This window comes from Carettochelys insculpta, chromosome 31 (genome assembly GCF_033958435.1).
Source record: "Carettochelys insculpta isolate YL-2023 chromosome 31, ASM3395843v1, whole genome shotgun sequence".
NCBI lineage: Eukaryota > Metazoa > Chordata > Testudines > Carettochelyidae > Carettochelys > Carettochelys insculpta.
The window spans coordinates 13,863,570-13,880,559 of record NC_134167.1 but is presented as its reverse complement, the minus strand read 5'-3'; the positions used below and the strand labels follow the sequence as shown (position 1 = coordinate 13,880,559).

At 71.0% G+C, this 16,990-nt stretch overlaps 2 protein-coding genes across 2 annotated transcripts; one reads left to right on the top strand and one right to left on the bottom strand.

Annotated features, from left to right (window-relative positions):
- Positions 1-39: 39 nt before the first annotated feature.
- Positions 40-10,794, bottom strand: GGCX (gamma-glutamyl carboxylase). Its single transcript, XM_074981943.1, has 15 exons — positions 10,651-10,794; positions 9,871-10,104; positions 7,945-8,103; positions 7,480-7,645; positions 6,840-6,918; positions 6,133-6,239; positions 5,346-5,509; positions 4,966-5,243; positions 4,461-4,592; positions 3,803-3,954; positions 3,277-3,446; positions 2,828-2,958; positions 2,451-2,598; positions 2,144-2,339; positions 40-510 (listed from the first exon to the last, which is right to left on the bottom strand). The coding sequence occupies exons 1-15, from the start codon at positions 10,676-10,678 to the stop codon at positions 375-377; spliced, it is 2,280 nt and encodes a 759-aa protein (XP_074838044.1). The 5' UTR covers positions 10,679-10,794; the 3' UTR covers positions 40-374.
- Positions 10,795-13,183: 2,389 nt separating this feature from the next.
- On the top strand, positions 13,184-16,990 carry VAMP8 (vesicle associated membrane protein 8). Its single transcript, XM_074981763.1, has 3 exons — positions 13,184-13,338; positions 15,404-15,568; positions 16,117-16,990. Exons 1-3 carry the CDS (start codon positions 13,336-13,338, stop codon positions 16,258-16,260), a joined length of 312 nt encoding a protein of 103 aa, XP_074837864.1. The 5' UTR covers positions 13,184-13,335; the 3' UTR covers positions 16,261-16,990.

Below are 16,990 nucleotides of genomic sequence, written 5' to 3'. Positions count from 1 at the left end.
TGGGGGGGGAGAGAATGGAAGCTGATGGTGCTGCACCCCAGCAGGGAAAGCTCCAGGCTTAAAAACAAGGCACTTTATTGGGAGGAAGGTTAAAAGCAGGGAGCCAGAAGCCCCTCCCAGAGCCAGGGAGAAACACCCCCAGGAGCTGTGCCCCCCAAACCACACCCTTCCTCCCCTGATGCCCAGCAGCAGAGCCCAGCCCGCCTGCACATCCCCCCCATAACTGACACTCCTGGGGGAGAGGGGCTGAGCCTGTTTGGTCCTGTTACCAACCCAGCAGACAGGCAAGTCCCATGGCACGCGCCGATCCCAGAGGCAGGAGACAGTTGCTCCCCAGAAGCAGACTGAAGCCTGGTGGGGTGGTGTCCTGGGGCTCAGAGCTCCACCCCCTTGGGCCCTGGGCTGTCCTCCTCCTGCTGCATGTTGGCATAGGCCACCTCCTGTGCCAGCTGCTCCAGGGAGGGGCGGCCCAGCAGCAGGTTGCGCAGTGAAATACAGGTCATCAGGAAGCTGTGAGGGCAAAGAGCAGGGGCTGGGTGTGGGGCCAGAGGGGATCCCCGCGGGGGACACGTAGAAGCAGATTGCTGCCTGGGTGGAGCGGGGTGCATGGGTGGGGCTGCTACGGGGCCAGTGCACCCTGTGGAGAATATGGGATTGGGGGGTGGCTGCTCTTAGCAGAAAGGACACATCAGCAGGGCTGCAAGGAAGTAGGGGTGGGGTGGGGTGGGGGTAGTACACATAGGGGACTGGGTGTGGCTGGGAGATGGGGGGTGGGGAGGAAGCTAAGGGGCAAGGCAGTAGCTGCAGAGCACATGGCAGGAGATGGGGGGAGGAGGAGGAAGCACAGGGGCTGGGCAGCTGGGGGGAGGAGGAGGAGGAGGCAGCAGGGAAAGGGCGGGGCAGTAGCTGGAGGGCAGGGGGCTGTGGGGCTGGGAGATGAGGAGGCAGGGAAAGGGCGGGGCGGTAGCTGGAGGGCAGGGGGCTGTGGGGCTGGGAGATGAGGAGGCAGGGAAAGGGCGGGGCAGTAGCTGGAGGGCAGGGGGCTGTGGGGCTGGGAGATGAGGAGGAAGCGCAGGGGCCGGGCGGTAGCTGGAGGGCAGGGGGCTGTGGGGCTGGGAGGAGGAGGCGGCGGCGGCGGCGGCAGCGAAGGGGCCGGGCGGCAGCTGGAGGGCAGGGGGCTGTGGGGCTGGGAGGAGGAGGAGGCGGCGGCGGCGGCGAAGGGGCCGGGCGGTAGCTGGAGGGCAGGGGGCTGTGGGGCTCGGAGGAGGAGGGGGAGGAGGAGGAAGCGAAGGGGCCGGGCGGTAGCTGGAGGGCAGGGGGCTGTGGGGCTGGGAGGAGGAAGCGAAGGGGCTGGACGGTAGCTGGAGGGCAGGGGGCTGTGGGGCTGGGAGGAGGAGGAGGAGGAAGCCAAGGGGCCGGACGGTAGCTGGAGGGCAGGGGGCTGTGGGGCTGGGAGGAGGAGGAGGAAGCCAAGGGGCCGGGCAGTAGCTGGAGGGCAGGGGGCTGTGGGGCTGGGAGGAGGAGGAAGCGAAGGGGCCGGGCAGTAGCTGGAGGGCAGGGGGCTGTGGGGCTGGGAGGTGGAAGAAGCGAAGGGGCCGGCCGGTAGCTGGAGGGCAGGGGGCTGTGGGGCTGGGAGGTGGAAGAAGCGAAGGGGCCGGCCGGTAGCTGGAGGGCAGGGGGCTGTGGGGCTGGGAGGTGGAAGAAGCGAAGGGGCCAGCCGGTAGCTGGAGGGCAGGGGGCTGTGGGGCTGGGAGGAGGAGGAAGCGAAGGGGCCGGGCAGTAGCTGGAGGGCAGGGGGCTGTGGGGCTCGGAGGAGGAGGGGGAGGTGGAAGAAGCGAAGGGGCCGGTCGGTAGCTGGAGGGCAGGGGGCTGTGGGGCTGGGAGGAGGAGGAAGCGAAGGGGCCGGGCAGTAGCTGGAGGGCAGGGGGCTGTGGGGCTCGGAGGAGGAGGGGGAGGTGGAAGAAGCGAAGGGGCCGGTCGGTAGCTGGAGGGCAGGGGGCTGTGGGGCTGGGAGGAGGAGGAAGCGAAGGGGCTGGGCAGTAGCTGGAGGGCAGGGGGCTGTGGGGCTGGGAGGAGGAAGAAGCGAAGGGGCCGGCCGGTAGCTGGAGGGCAGGGGGCTGTGGGGCTGGGCCCGGGCGCTCACCTTCGGCGGAAGAGGAGGTACTTCTTGGCAGCAAAGCGCTGCAGCCGCTGCCCCAGGGTGGCATTTCGCCGCCTCTGCAGCTCCTCCAGTTGCTGCTGGCGCCGCAGGAAGGCCTGGACGACGGGGTCGGGCTGCACCGTGTCCCCCAGGACGCCGTCTAGGATAGGCTGCAGCTCCGGGGGCAGGGGCTCCGTCTCTGCAGAGGGGGCCAGGCCAGAGCTTCAGCCGGGGGCAGGACAATGTCCTAGGGCCAGGACCCCAGCAGCGCCTGCTCCCCCAGCGCCGCTCCCCACGGCCATGGACTCACCGCTGCCGTTCTGCACCTTGTCCCGCAGCTCCTGCAGCTGGCTCAGGTTGCGCTCCAGGGCCACGTCTGTGGTGTTCACGTAGATGTACATGTAGCAGGAGGGTTCTGAGGACACCGTGTGCACCTTATGGTACTCGCCTGGGGGCAGCTGGGCCGCCAGGAGGGGGAGGGGGGTTAGCAAGTTGCACAGGCCAGGAACCAGCCCCCTGGGCCAGAGCACAGCTCCCAGCAGCGCTGGGCTTTGAAGAGCCGGCGCGTACCAGGCCTCGCTGCGCCCTCCTGGTTTTGCCACCCACTTGCACAGTAAACGCCGGTAGGGGCGTTGCCCGACGCTCTCCAGCGCTGAGCTCCCAGGGATGCTAGCGCCCTGCCCTCACCTGCATCCTGTCCCCTTCCCGCAGCGTGTAGTTCCTCTGCTCCTTGACAAGCTCCACTGCCACCTCCCCCTTCAGCAGCTGCAGGCTGGTGTTGCCCAGGTCCTCGCTCACAAAGTTCTCCAGGTGCAGGCCTGGGGGCGGGCAGGGCCGGGGGTGAGCCTGGCCCCACAGTCCCACCTCTGTCCCCAACCCTGCAGGCACAGCCCAGAGCCTCCTGGAATCCGCACGGATCTCCTGGCAACTCCCAAGAGCAGCCCTGGAGGTCTCGCTGGGGAAATGCCAGAGCATCATGCCAGGGCAATAATCCAATAGCTTCAGTCAGAGCTGTCAGCCCTGTGCCGCCCACACAGGCAGGGCCTGGGGCTCTGTACCCCCGCGGCAGGAGAGGGACCAGCCACCTGGGAAGACAGCCGCAGTCCGCACGAGCCGAGCACCGGGCTATGGCCTACCTGGGAAATCGGCGATGAAAACCACCTCGGTCTGGTTGTCCAGCGAGCTCTCGATCTCCTGCAGCTTTGCTCTCCAGGGGGACAGGTCGACCAGCAGCGGCTGCAGCCAGGGAGTGTGGCGGAAGGGAGACCACTCGGCCCTCACAATGTCCACACGCGGGTCGAAGAGCCTGGCGGGCGGGCGGGTGGGACGCGCTGAGGCCACAGGTCCGCAGGACCCTCCAGTCCCCTGCTCCCTCCCTGGTTTGTCCCAGCTAAGCCCAGGCCAGCGCTGGGTGCCCAGCAGCAAACCGCTGCTGGCCAAGGGTCGCTGCTGGTCGGGGGGCACCGAGTCCGTGAGGGGCTCCAGTCTGAGTCTGCGCTGGGAACTGGTGCACCGTGCAGGGGGCACGGCCCTGCCGCAGCCCAGCAACTCCTGCCATCTTCTCCCCAACGGGGCTGTACGCTGGAGGCCGAGCCCCTGCCCCGCGAGCTCTGCAGGCAGGAGCCCAGCACGAGCTGACCCGCGGCCCTGCCCCGCGCTCACCTCTGCTGGAAGCGGTCGTTGATGGAGACCCAGATGTCGAAGTAGATCTCGGGCTGCGAGACGTTGTAGTTGTGCAGCAGGTGGCTCAGGCAGGTGGCGTACTGCTTCAGCATGTCGGCGTGGTCCTTCCAGCGCCGGCTCTGCGTGAACACCTGCCGGGGACAGCCCTGGGGAAGCTCCACAAACCGGCCCCCCACAGTGCCTGGGGCCCCAGCCGGGACGCAGGCTGGGAACCGCTCAGCAGGGGTGGAGGTGGGAGCCCCGAGTCCACAGGGAGGGGAGCAGGGTCGAGTGATTAGAGCTGGGAGCCAGGGGGCCTGGGTTCTACCCCAGCTCCAGAACAGATTTCATCTGTGACCTTCAGTCAAAACTCACCCTCCCGTGCCTCAGTTTCCCCTGCACAAGAGGGACAGCCTGGGACCGTGTTTGTGAAGTACCCTGACCCTCAGAGGAGCCCCCCCTGCGTCACACGCCCCGCTTGGGGGCACCAAGCACAGCCAGGGCCACGGGAAGGCGCCAGGCTGACCGTCCAGCCCAGGTCATGGTGCAGCAGGGGAAACCGAGGCAGGGACTTGCCTGAGGTTCAGCCAGAATGGAGCCCAGAAGTCCTGGCTCAGCCCCAGAGTGCAGCCGAGTGGGGCAGGGCCGGGCCACTTACCCCAGGGCTGAGGTAGCCCAGCTCCCCTGTCACGCCATCCCGGTAGGTGATCTTCACGTGTTGGTGGGAGCGGGAATGGACCATCATGTCCCAGGAGTAGCCATACAGCCCCTGGGTCCAGTTGTTGTAACCCTGGGGGAGAGGGCAGGTCAGGGGGCCGGGGCCCCAGCCCAGCACCCAGCCGGTTCCAGCCTCTATCCCAGGGCCCTGGCAGGCGTTCGTGCTGCCCACCTTGCAGCCCAGGCTCCAGGCCTGGGGCCACCGCCACCCCTGCGCAGAGCAGCTTGGACAGGCAGCCAGGGGAAAGGATCCCAGCCCCACGGCCCCACCCCACCACACCACGCTGCCAGCCACAGGGCCAACTCCCGGGCAGCGGCCAGGCCAGGCCAGGCCGGGATCCCAGCTCAGCACCGCACCCGCTGCCCCCATCCCTGTGGGCTCCCAGGGTTGCCCTCCACGGGGCGTCCCCTCCAGCCCAGTGCCGCGCGCCCCCGCGGGGCCCTACCTGGGTGAGGAAGTGGGAGTAGGGCAGGAAAAACTGCTCCAGCACATACAGCACGGTGAAGGCGGCCCCCAGTTTCTGGCGCAGCCCAAGGCCCCTTTCCCCCTTGCCCCGGCCCTTGCGCTCAGGCCCCCCGTACACACACGTGGCGCTGGCCTGCGGCGGCTCCAGGGCGGGCAGGAGCCTTTGGAGGCAGGCCGGGAACCTGGCGCCCAGGCGACGCGGCCAGTCGGGGTAGCAGAACAAGGGGCTGGTAGCGAGCATGGTGTAGGAGAACATGCCTGTGGGGGGACGGGTGTATCAGCACGGAGGCTCTCTGCCCCGCCCCGGGCGAGCCGGAGGGGGATTTCTATCCCTAGTGCCGGGAGCGCAGGGCCCCTTACCGATGCTGAAGAGCTGCGAGTTCATGCAGTGGAAGTAGGAGACGAAGAGGAGCGCCACCGGGCGGGTGGCGTCGAAGAACAGCAGGTAGCCGGCCGTCAGGTCCAGCACCAGCCCTCCGCCGTGCACCACCAGCAGGCTGGTCATCTCCTCCGACAGCACCAGCCTGGTGCACGCGAGGGCGGGTGAGAGCCCCTTCCCTGCCCTGGTGGCAGCGCCTCCCCCAGCCCAGGCCGCCTGCCCCCTCCCGCACTGCCTGGTGCGGCTGGGGGTGAGGGGTTTGGGGCCAGGCCTGTTGTGCGGGATGCTTCCCTGCCAGCCCCAGCACGGACCTGCACTGGCTGCGGGAGAAGGGCCCCTCTCTGCTGGAGGCAGCGAAGAGAGGCACCTTCCCCCAGCTTCCTCCTCACTGCAACCCTGAGCCCCTGCATGGGGCTGACCAAGAAGCCATGCCCCAGCCCTGGGCCCACACCCTCTCCGGCATCCCAGCCCCGAGTCTGTGGGACCCCAAGTGGGGCCGGGGAAGAAGTGCCCTGGGCACAAAGCCAAGTGGGTGTCTGGCTCCCCAGAGCTCTCGCCCCATGGGCTGCGCAGCACGGCGGGGGGCCAAGCTTGGCAACAGGAACCTCCCACGCCCCCCGGCACGCGCCCGTCGGGAGCGAGGGGCAGAGAGAACAGCAGAGGAGCTGGCGGCCGGCCCTGGTGCCGGCTGGGGGATGTCAGTACGGGGCCTCGTTTCATGCCCGAGCTCCCGGCAGCTGGGGAGGACAGCCAGGCCCCGGCACTCACTTGAAGGGGTCAAAGAGCCAGTGGCGGGACAGCGAGCCCATGGAGTAGCCCTCCACCCAGTCCGCATCCAGCTTCTTGAGGCCCGCGATGAAGTAGACGACGAAGATCTGTCTGACCAAGCCCCATGAGCAAGTTTCCGCTACGCCCCCAGGCTCCTGTTAATGCTGGTGGGGGGAGGTACCCGTCCCCCAGCCCCCACCTGCCGTGCCGGCCCCGGGGGCAGCTCCTCACGCCCACCCCCAGGATCCCGCCAGCCGTTCCCAGCAGACGGGCACCAGGCGGCTTGCTTCAGCGCGAGCCCCTGCCCCACGCCCTGTAGCCCGACCCCCAGCGTGGAGCCCCTCCAGCACCTGGCAGCTCAGAGAAGGGGCCCCACTTCCCAGAGAGAGACTGTGGCAGAGGGGGCTGGGGCAGCCCAAGGTCCCAGAGTCAGCAGCAGAGGTGGGACCCGACCCCCCATGCCTCGCTCTGGGGCAGCCCCACTGCCAGTGCTCAGAGAACTCGGGGGGCTGCTGCCTCCCCCTTCCAGGCGCCATGCCCAGTGCGCTGCTGCCCCCTAGTGCCCAGCCCCGGGGACTGCACCAGTCTGCTCAGGCCCCTCAGCAGCAGGGGTCCTGACCAGACCAGTGCCGGGGCGCAGGACTCTCCTCCCAGCGGCCAGGCCAGGACGTTGGCTTGGCGGGGGCCCAGGGCGGTGCCGTCCCTACCTGCAAGCGCAGCACCGTGTAGTTCCACAGGGGCACGTGGGCGTTCCTCTTCCGGGGCTCCCGGAGGCCGTCGATAGACCTGGGGAAGGAGCCAGGCCAGGCCGGTTCGCCGAGCGAGGGGGCTGCGCCTGCTGGAGCTCTCCTGCCCTGCCCAGCCCAGCTCAGGCGAGTCCTCCGCGGCGGCAGGGAATCCCCCCCGGGCAGTTTGGCCTCTGGTTCGCTGAGCACGCTCGGCCTGGCCCACCCTCTCCATCGGCCTGGCCAAGCTCACTTCACGGCCCTCCCCAGAGCTGCCTGGGGTTGAGGACCCCACGCTCCATGTGTCTTGCCAGCCCAGCCCCGCACCCCGGGTAACGCCGGCCCGGCACCCTTCAGGAAGTGGGCTCCGCTACCCGCAGCGGGGGCAGCCAGCCGGGGGGCGTCGCTGCTTCGGCCCAGGCCAGGCGTGCGGATGGCTGGGTGCTCTGCGGGCAGAAAGCGGGGTGGCTATGATGGTTTGGGGCCCGATGCCTGTTGCAGGTCTAGGGCACCGACTCAGCAGTGACTGGCCCCGGGGCGCTGGCTCTGCCCAGCCGCCTCGTGCTGAGCCACAGCCAGTTCCAAGAGCCCCGACCCCCGGCTTGCGTCTGGCCGGCCCTACCAGTAGCGGTTGGCGTCCATGAAGGTGAGCTGGAAGCCGAGGAGGCCGTAGAGGTAGGAGTGGTTGTTCCAGGCCGTCTTGTCCAGGAAGAAGACATACCAGTAGGGCAGCACAAAGAGCAGGCAGCTCAGGCGGTAGCAGCAGCCCAGCATGATGCCCAGGGCACCTGGGACAGGCGGGGGGGGGGGCTTAGTGGGGGCCAGGGACCCTCCCACCTGGCTCCACAGCCTGGGCCCACACAGCTAGCACAGGCCATCCAGTGGCAGAACAGCCCTGGCCTGGCTGTGTCTAGAATGGGCTGGCACACGCCCCATGGGGCCAGAGGTTGAGACCCCCCCAGCCCAGCCTCCCCCAGGTCCTTGCTCACCGGCCTGGCCCTGCCCACCAAGCTCAATCCCCTCCCATAGGCCCAGCCTTCACCCCCCATGCCACAGCGCCCCCCCACCCCCGGGCCCCTGCCCTCACCCAGCAGCATGACCGTGTAGAGCAGGTACATCCAGTCCAGCGGCAGGGGCTCCAGGAAGTTGAAGAGGGGGAAACGACAGACCTCCAGCCCGTCCAGGTACTTGTGGTCCAAGTAGCTCAGGCCACGCTCCTGGGGGATGTCCAGGGCCATCAGCAGCCCTGAGATGGGGCAGAGGCGGCGTCCATCAGGCGCAGGCTGAACCTGCCTGCGCCCCAGGCTCGCCCATGCCGGGGATGGGGCTCAGACTGGGCCTTGCAGCCTGCGCGGTTGGGAACTGTCCCCCCAGCACGGCCAGGCACAGCCACGAGGCAGCTGGGCCAGGAGCCACCGATGGCAAACACCCCGGGGGACCCTCCGCCCGCCCCCTCTCGCAGGCAGGGAAACGGCACAGCCGGGCGGCGGGAAGCGACGGGACACCGGCTCCTGGGCAGAACGTTTTGGTCTGCGCCCTGCCGGGACGTACACCACCCACACACAGCCAGGCTGCCGGCTGGGGGGCTCTGCTCGCCCACCGGCTGGCACCCGAGTCTCCCCATGGCCGTCGTCCCAGCACTCGGCGCCAGGGACCCGGCCTCCCCACAGGCAGCAGCAGCCCAGCAGGGACCCCACTGGCCACCCCAGGCTGGCTGTAGGGACAGAGCGACTCCCCCACCCTCACCCCCACCCAGGAGAAGCTTGGACACCAGGCCCCCGGGCCTGGGGATGGAGCCTGCTTGTAACCCGGGGCTCAGGCGGGCAGCTAAGGAGCAGGAGCTGCGTCCTGTGAGCACGGCAGCTGCGAATGGTGCCAGAGCAAGGGGAAAGAAGCTTGCCCAGGCTGAGACAGCACGGCTGGGGAGAGAAGCCAGGAGTCCTGGCTCCCGACACCCCCATGCCCCTCTGGGGCTGGGACAGAGTCCTGGGCCCCAGGTCCCTCCCTGGCACTGTGCTGGGGCTGTGGAGTCAGTCCGAGTCCAAGAGGGCAGTGCCCCTATGGCCCCTCCTTCCCCAAAAGGCTCCATCTAACCACTGACACCGCCCCCCCGCGGTGCGGGGGCAGGACCCCCCATCATTCCGGGAGCCCCCTTGTGGGGAGCCCCAGGGCAGACCAGCCAGTGCGGTTAACCCTTTCCTCACCAAGCCTGTCTCAGAGCAGTGCTGGGTCCCTAGATGGGAAGGAAGGGGATGGACCGGGGGAGCCCCCCATTGCCCACATGTGAGCTAACACCAAGACCTGCCCTGCCCCCGCGAGGCTACGGCTCTGCCCCAGCAGGCGGCTGCGGGGCCAGGTCCCAGGCTGAGCTCCAGGGTGGTGGAGATGCCCCCCCCGGGGGATGGCTGGGGAGGGCCAGGGTTCTGCTCAGGAGAGATTCAGGGGCCCAGGGTGGTGCATGTCCGCACAGCCCTCAGCACAAGTTTATTCTGCACACGGGTGGGAAAGACTAGAGGGCCATTGGCCGGGGCTGGGAGAGCGGCAGGGCCTGAATCTGCTCCCTCCCGACCTCCGGGGCCTCCCTCCCCAGTGCTCTGAGGGCAAAGTCCTCCTCCGCCCCCGCAAGCGGGGCCCCCCGGACCTGCCCCCGCTGCAAACTGAGCTCTCCCCAGGGCCAGGGCCAGGGCCAGGGCGGCCACGTGGCGAGCCCACGCTGGCTGAGGGGGTTGGAGGCTCTGGACAGGGCCCCCGGCAGCACCGCATGGGTCCCCTCCAGCGCCCCGTGGGGCTGGGAGAGCCAGGGGTGGGCTCCCCGGCGCTGCGCTAACAGGGGCAGCCCGGGGAGGAGGGAGTCCCCCTGCCGGGCAGTGCAAAGCGCCAGGACTCCTGGGTCCGCTCCCCAGCTCTGCGCACAGGGAGGGACACCGCCCCCCCCCCCACCCGGCCAGGCGGAGGTCAGGGTGGGGGCCGAGCACGAGGGACCCCAGGGGCAGGGCCCTGGCCGGGCGCTCACCGAAGAGGACGCGGAAGACGCCCAGGCCGGCCGGGTCGGTGGGCCTGTTGAGCAGGCAGACGAAGCGGGGCCAGCTGGACAGGTCGGCCCACTCGAAGCCCAGCACGGTCCTGGCCCACGTGCGGCTCCGCGGGCCGGGCTCGGGCCCGGGCCCCACCTGGGCCCCGTCCCCACCGCTGCCACCAGCCCGGGCGCGGCGCCTCGGGCCAGGCGGGGGCTCCGACAGCAGGGCGGCTGCAAAGCAACCGGGCAGGGGCCGCGCCGTCACTTCGGCCCCCGCCGGGGATGCGGGCAGGGGCCCGGCTCGAGCTTCCCAGCCCCCCAGCCCCGGCCCCAGCCACGCCCGGCCCGGCCCCCCACCCCGAGCCCCAGACCGGCCCCCGCCCGCCCCAGACCGGCCCCCCCACCCCGAGCCCCGGCCCGGCCCAGCCCCCCAGCCCCACCCCCAGACCGGCCCCCGCCCTCCCCGGCCCGGCCCCCCACCCCGACCCCCGGCCCGGCCCAGCCCCCCAGCCCCACCCCCAGACCGGCCCCCCACCCCGAGCCCCGGCCCGGCCCAGCCCCCCAGCCCCACCCCCAGACCGGCCCCCGCCCTCCCCGGCCCCGCCCCGACCCCGACCCCCAGACCGGCCCCGCCCCCACCCCGAGCCCCAGACCGGCCCCCCACCCCGACCCCCGGCCCGGCCCAGCCCCCCACCCCGACCCCCAGACCGGCCCCGACCCCCAGACCGGGCCCCGACCCCCGCGGGACCCAGGAGTCCGGCTCGTGCCCACCCCCACCTGCCGCCCGGCCCCGCGGCGCCTCCATCTCGCGGCTCTCACAGCCCCCGTCGCCAGGAGACAGGCCGGGCGGACACGTCACCGGCGGGGTGGCCGCAAAGTGGGGCGAGGAGGGCAGGGCGTTTTGCGGCGGCGCTGAGCCCAGGGCCCCCTCCAGCCCCGCCCCTTCCTGACGTCATCAGAGCGGCACCGCCCCCCCCCAACCCCTGGCACCGCCCGGACGCCTGGGTCCCCCGCCGGGATTCGCCCCCACCCGTGTCTGGGCGGATCCGCACTTCCTCCCGCCCCGTGCCTCAGTTTCCCCTCGGGAAGGGCCCCGGTACCAGCACCGCCCGACCCCGCACGAGCCTTTCTCCCGGAGGGGGGCCACGCATGGTCCGGGGTGCAGCCCTCCTGGCCGGTCCCCTCTGCACTGCTCCCCTAGTGGGGGGGGCCACGCATGGTCCGGGGTGCAGCCCTCCTGGCCGGTCCCCTCTGCACTGCTCCCCTAGTGGGGGGGGCACGCATGGTCCGGGGTGCAGCCCTCCTGGCCGGTCCCCTCCGCACTGCTCCCCTAGCGGGGGGGGGCACGCATGGTCCGGGGTGCAGGCCCCCTCCTGGCCGGTCCCCTCTGCACTGCTCCCCTAGTGAGGGGGGGCACGCATGGTCCGGGGTGCAGGCCCCTCCTGGCCGGTCCCCTCTGCACTGCTCCCCTAGCAGGGGGGGGGGGCACGCAGAGCCCGGGGTGCAGGCCCCCTCCTGGCCGGTCCCCTCTGCACTGCTCCCCTAGCAGGGGGGGGGGGGACACGCAGACCCCGGGTGCAGCCTCCCAGCAGAGCCTGCCAGAGTCGGCCAACTGCCCCATACCCCCGTGTGGCCTGTTGGATGAGCCCCCCATGGCCCCACTGCAACGCCCTGGGGCTGGCGCTAAACATGGCAGCCCTGAACGGCCGCAGGGGGCGGGTGGGGTGGCCATGAGGGGGATGGGGGTGCAGGGGTGGCCATGAGGGTAGTGGGTGGGCACCCCCCTGACTCCAGAGGTAGCACCATTGACCGAAATCTGGAGCCTTTTTCCTGCCCAGTGTCCCCTACCACCCACCCCGCAGTGGGGAGCTGGTGCCAGGCAGAGCCTCTGGGGGAGGGGCGCCGTGGGGCTGGAGCACCGTGGGTCAGATGGTCTGGCAGCAGGAGGGGAGCCCTCCCAGCCGGGAGAGCCTGCAGGAGGCAGCAGGGCGGGGGGGCTGCAGGCCGTGCCACCTTTGCATGTGGGGCGCAGGGGGTCCTGTGGCCCTGTCGTGGCCTGTGCGGCTCGGGGCTGCGGACGACCAGGCCTCCAGCACTGCCGAGAGCTGGGGGCCTGGCTCAGGCTCAGGCAGTCGCTAGGCCGGGCAGTGCCCTCGGCCTGGGCACCAGGGCCTCCAGCCACGTGCCCCCGGCGAAGGCCCCAAACCCTGGGGGGCCCCATCCTGCAGCGCGGTACCCCACCCGCCAGGGGGCCGGGAGATGGGAACCAGCCAGCTGGGGGTGGAGGGGCCATGCTGGGCCCTGGGACCCGCTAAAGCGTCCGGCCTCCAGGGGAGCCCGGGGTGCCAGCAAGGCTGAGCGTCGCTTGCGGAGCAGAGCCTGAGCCCCCCAGCCGGGGCTGGCGAGAGCAGGGTGTAGCCCCCAGCAGCAGCTCAGCCTCCGGGAAGAGGGGCTGGGAGCAGTGGGGCCTGTCCTCCTCCCGCCGGACCCACCCCAGGCGTTTGCACTGGCTGCTCTCCGCCCCGGGGGCTGGGGGGCAGAGTGGGTGGAACTCCCCCACCCAGGACAGCCTCTGGCTCCTCCCTCCTGACCCCCACCCCCTGCCCCTCCTGACCCCCACCTTCACCCCAACCCCCAACTCCACCCCCGCCACTCCTGCCCCAACCCCTGCCCCCCACCCTCTGCCCCTCCTGACCCCCAACTCCACCCCCGCCACTCCTGCCCCCACCCCCTGCCCCTCCCGACCCCCACCTTCACCCCGACCCCCAACTCCACCCCCGCCACTCCTGCCCCCCCTCCTGCCCCCACCCCCTGCCCCCCTGACCCTCAGCTCCACCCCTGCCCCCCCTGACCCCCAACTCCACCCCAACCCCCAACTCCACCCCCGCCACTCCTGCCCCAACCCCTGCCCCCCACCCTCTGCCCCTCCTGACCCCCAGCTTCACCCCTGACCCCCCAACTCCACCCCTGCCACTTCTGCCCCCTCTTGTCCCCCTCCTGCCCCCACCCTCTGCCCCTCCTGCCCCCCAGCTCCACCCCCTGCCACTCCTGCCCCCCACCCTCTGCCCCTCCGGATCCCCAGCTCCACCCCGACCCCCCCCCCCCGCTGCAGCCCTGTCGCCCCTCCTGACCTCCACCCCCTGCCACTCCTGACCCCCAGCTCCACCCCTGGCACTCCTGCCCCTCTTGACCCCCAGCTCCACCCCGACCGCCCCGCTGCAGCCCTGTCGCCCCTCCTGACCCCCGCCCCCTGCCCCTGATACCCCGCTCTGCCAGTGCCCCTCCCTCCAGCCCTGCGGGGAGCCCCGGCGGACCCCTGAAGGGGCGGGGCGGGGGCTGCCCCGTGGTGCGGGCCGCGCCCGGCCGTGTCCCTTTAACGCCGGGGCCGGGCCGGCTGTAGGAAGCAGGAAGTTTGACCGAAACTCGGCGCAGCTGCAGCGGAACCGAGCCCCGGAGCGGAGCATGGTGAGCGCCCGGATCGGGGCCGCGCCACCCCGCCCGGCTCCGCTGCTGGGGGCCGCGCTGCCCGCCCCACCCCCCGGGCCGCCCGCAGCTGGGGAGTCGGGCCGGTGCTCGGAGCTGCAGGCGGTGGGGGGGGGGGGCTGGGGAGTGCGAGCGCTGGGCGGGGGGAGCCGGGGGTCCCGGGGTGGGTCTGTCCCAGGCAGGGGTGGGGGGTCCCCCTGGGGGGGTCTGTGCCAGGCGGGGGCTAGGGGTTTGTCCTAGGCAGGGCAGGGGGTCTGTCCCAGGCAGGGGTGGGGGGGTCCCCCTGGGGGGGTCTGTCCAAGGCAGGGCAGGGAGTCTGTGCTGGGGGGGGGGTCCCCACAGGGGAGTCTGTCCCAGGTAGGGCTTGGGGGAGGGGTCGGCTCCAGGTAGGGGGAGGCCTTGCTAGGGGCCATCCAGGAAGCAGTGGGGGGGCTCTGGTGCGGGCTACCCAGCAGGGGCTCAGGAGCAGGGGTCCCCCCCCGCCCCCGAGTGACAGGCCCCTGCACTGCCCAGCTCCCGCCCCCAGGGCTGGGGCTCCTGCTCTGCCTGCTGGGAGGAAGGGGAAGTGGGCAGCCCCAACGGTCTTTGGCACGCTGAGCCCAGCCCGAGCCCCGCTCTGCAGCTGGAGGTGAGGGTCCCCAATTGTAGGGCTCTTTGGGGGTGCAGGGGAGTTGGGGTGACAGGAGGCCATGGGTCTGGGTTCCACCTGCAGGGGGTCTGTTGGCTATGCCGAGGGGTGTGCGGGCTGGGGCCTGGGGGGGTCTTTGGGGACCCCTGCTAAAGGACTGGTGGTGCCCTGAGGCCCCATTAGCTGTGACCCCCCACTGCAGGGTGGGGTGACCTGCCTGTCCCCGGAGCAGCTGCAAAGCCGCTGGGCAGAAGAGCAGGGTGTCCCTGGCACCGGCTTCGGGGGTCACTAACTCACCTGGGGGTGGTGAGAAGGGGTCGGCCTGGGTCCTGGCTGGTTGGGGGAGGTTTCCCTGCTGCCCTGGCCGGGAGGGGTGTTGTGGAGGGGAGGCCGTGTCAGGCTGTAGCTGCCCTGGCTGTGAGGGGTGTGCAGAGGGGTGACCCTGTTAGGCTGTAGCTGCCCTGGCCATGAGGGGGTGTGTCAGGGGATTCGGAGGTGCCTTTCAAGGGGCCTGGGGCAGGAATGGGGGCTCTGGCCCTGCTGGTGGGGTGACTTGGCCACCTCTGAACCAACCCCGGTGGCAGGTTTGGGGGCCAGCGTGGGCTCAGTGTGGTTGGTGCTGGGGAGGCTGCCATGAACCGGCAGGGGGGTGACAGAACAGCTGCCAGGCAGGGCTGGTCCCGGGGGGGCTTCTCTCTGAAGGACACCCCGGCGCTGGCTCCGCGCCCGCCCGCCTGCCGGCCTCGGGGCGCTGGCCCAGGTCAGCGTTTCTGAGATTCCGCCCGGCCAGGTCTGACCAGTCCGGCCGCGGAGCAGGCTGGGGGGAGGGCGCCTGTCCCTGCCCCGATCACAGGCTGGGGGTGCTCTCAGAGGGGTCTGCCTGGGCTGGTGGGGCCGAGCAAGCAGCGGGCATCGGGCGGGGAGGTTGCTGGGATCCCCTGGCTGACGCCTGGCGCTGGAGGCTCCCTGTAGCCATTACGCAGCGATGCGGGTGGCCAGGTCTGCCTCGTGGGACCTGGTGCCTGGCAGCCTCTCCTTGCCGCCTGCCTCCTCTGCCTCCCCTGTGGCGCTGCGGCCCAGCGGTTAGAGCAGGGGGGGCGTGCGCCGGGATGCCTGCTTCTGTTCCTGACCCTGCGAGGGGAGTGAGACTCCGGGAGGCAGGACTCCTGGGCCCTATTCTTGGTTTCGGCCCTGCCTTTGGGTGGGGCTGTCGGCTGCCTCAGTTTCCCCACATGAGTGGTGTGGTGCTGTGGCCTGGAGGCTCAAATGGCGTCTGTGAAATAGTCTGGACTCCCCAGGTGGACAGGGCTGCAGCGGGGCCCCAGGATTGGGGCTTTTGGCTTCTGCAGGGTCCCCCTCCCTTCCCTGGGCCCCGGCTGCAGCCAGCCCCCCACTCACCCTAGTGGTGATCTCACCCAGGAGGGAACCGGCCCCGGCGGCGGGATGGCGAGCGACCGGGTGAGGAACCTGCAGAGCGAAGTGGAGGGGGTGAAGAACATCATGACCCAGAACGTGGAGCGGATCCTGGCGCGGGGCGAGAATCTGGACCACCTGCGGAACAAGACCGAAGACCTGGAGGCGACGGTGAGCCCTGGGGAGCAGGAGGGGAGGTGGTTTGCAGAGCGTTACCCAGTGGGGTCTGGAGACCTGGTTTTGGGGCACAGGGGCCAAGGCCTGGCACCAGCTCTGGCGCCACCCAGCTGAGGCCCCACACTGCCCTCGGGGGGGCGCCCTGCGCTTGGGGTTGCATCCTGCCGGGCCTGGCCCCTGCCTGTGTGTGCCAGGGGACACCCCCGGGGTGGGGCCATTTGCTCAGCTGCTGCTCAGCCCTGACAGCTGCGGCGTGCGCTGCCCTTTGGACCGCCGCTTATCTGGGGCACTTGGCACGGGCCGGTGCCGGCACCGTGGAGGGCGAGAGCCTCTGGGGGGGGGGGGGGGGGGGGGGGGGGGGGGGGGCCGGCTCCGGAGCAACCCCCCTGCTGGGCCCACAAGCAGCACCAGCGTCCCATGTGCCAACTCGGGGGCAGCCCATTCCTTCCACCTGGGGGGGGGCAGGCTGTGCCCAGTTGCCTGGGGGCTGAGCCAGGCTGCCACCCCCGGCAGGACCAGCTAACGCCCCACCTCTCCCGCAGTCCGAGCACTTCAAGACGACCTCGCAGAAGGTTGCCCGCAAGTACTGGTGGAAGAACGTCAAGATGATCGCCATCATCTGCGTCATTGTGGCCATCATCCTCATCCTCATCATCCTCTTCGCCACCAACGTCATCCCCACATAGGCCCCCTCGGCCTGGCCTGGGGTCCGGGGGGAGCTGCCCCTCCCTATCCCAGGAGGGCCCTGACCCCAGGCCCCCCGGGAAGTGCTCTGTCCCTTACTCCGCTCCGCCTGTGGGGCTCCCCCCCGCCCCCAGGGTGACTCCCCTTGGCCCAGCTCCCAGCCCCAACACTGCAGGCCCCTCTTCCCCGGCATCACGAGGCTCCTGCCCCCAGCTGGCAGGCACAGCTCCCTGCTCCCCAGGAGCTGAATTTGCCTCAGCCCCCGGGCAGTGGGGCAGAGTGGGGCGTGGTCCATGGCTGCTGTGCCTTGGGCCCCAGCAGGGGAATTTCGCCTGCCCCTTAAGGTATAGCAGGGGGAGGGGGTGTCTGTGTGTGTCTGGCCAGGCCGGGCTCCCCCCGACACCCCCGGCTGGCTGGCTGCTGGGGCTGGGAGCTCTCAGAGGTGCAGGCATGCCCTCTCTTGCCTGCACTGAGGGAGCAGCTGGCAGTGCCCTGGTGGCGGGGAGAGCGAAGGCCTCGCCTGGCCATGCGCCTGAGGGTAGCAGTGTGTAGGTCGTATGAGCAGCCCCCTGACGGAGCTGGGGCTTGTGGGGTGGGGCAGGGCAGCGGCAGAGGCTCCCGGCTTTGGGAGGGGGGTCGGAGCCCCCTGCATCCCCCAGCCCTGGAGAGAGGCTGAATCTTCCCGACTCCCCGCCGCAGAGGCAGGTTGCCCCCCCCCCCCCCCCCCCCGAG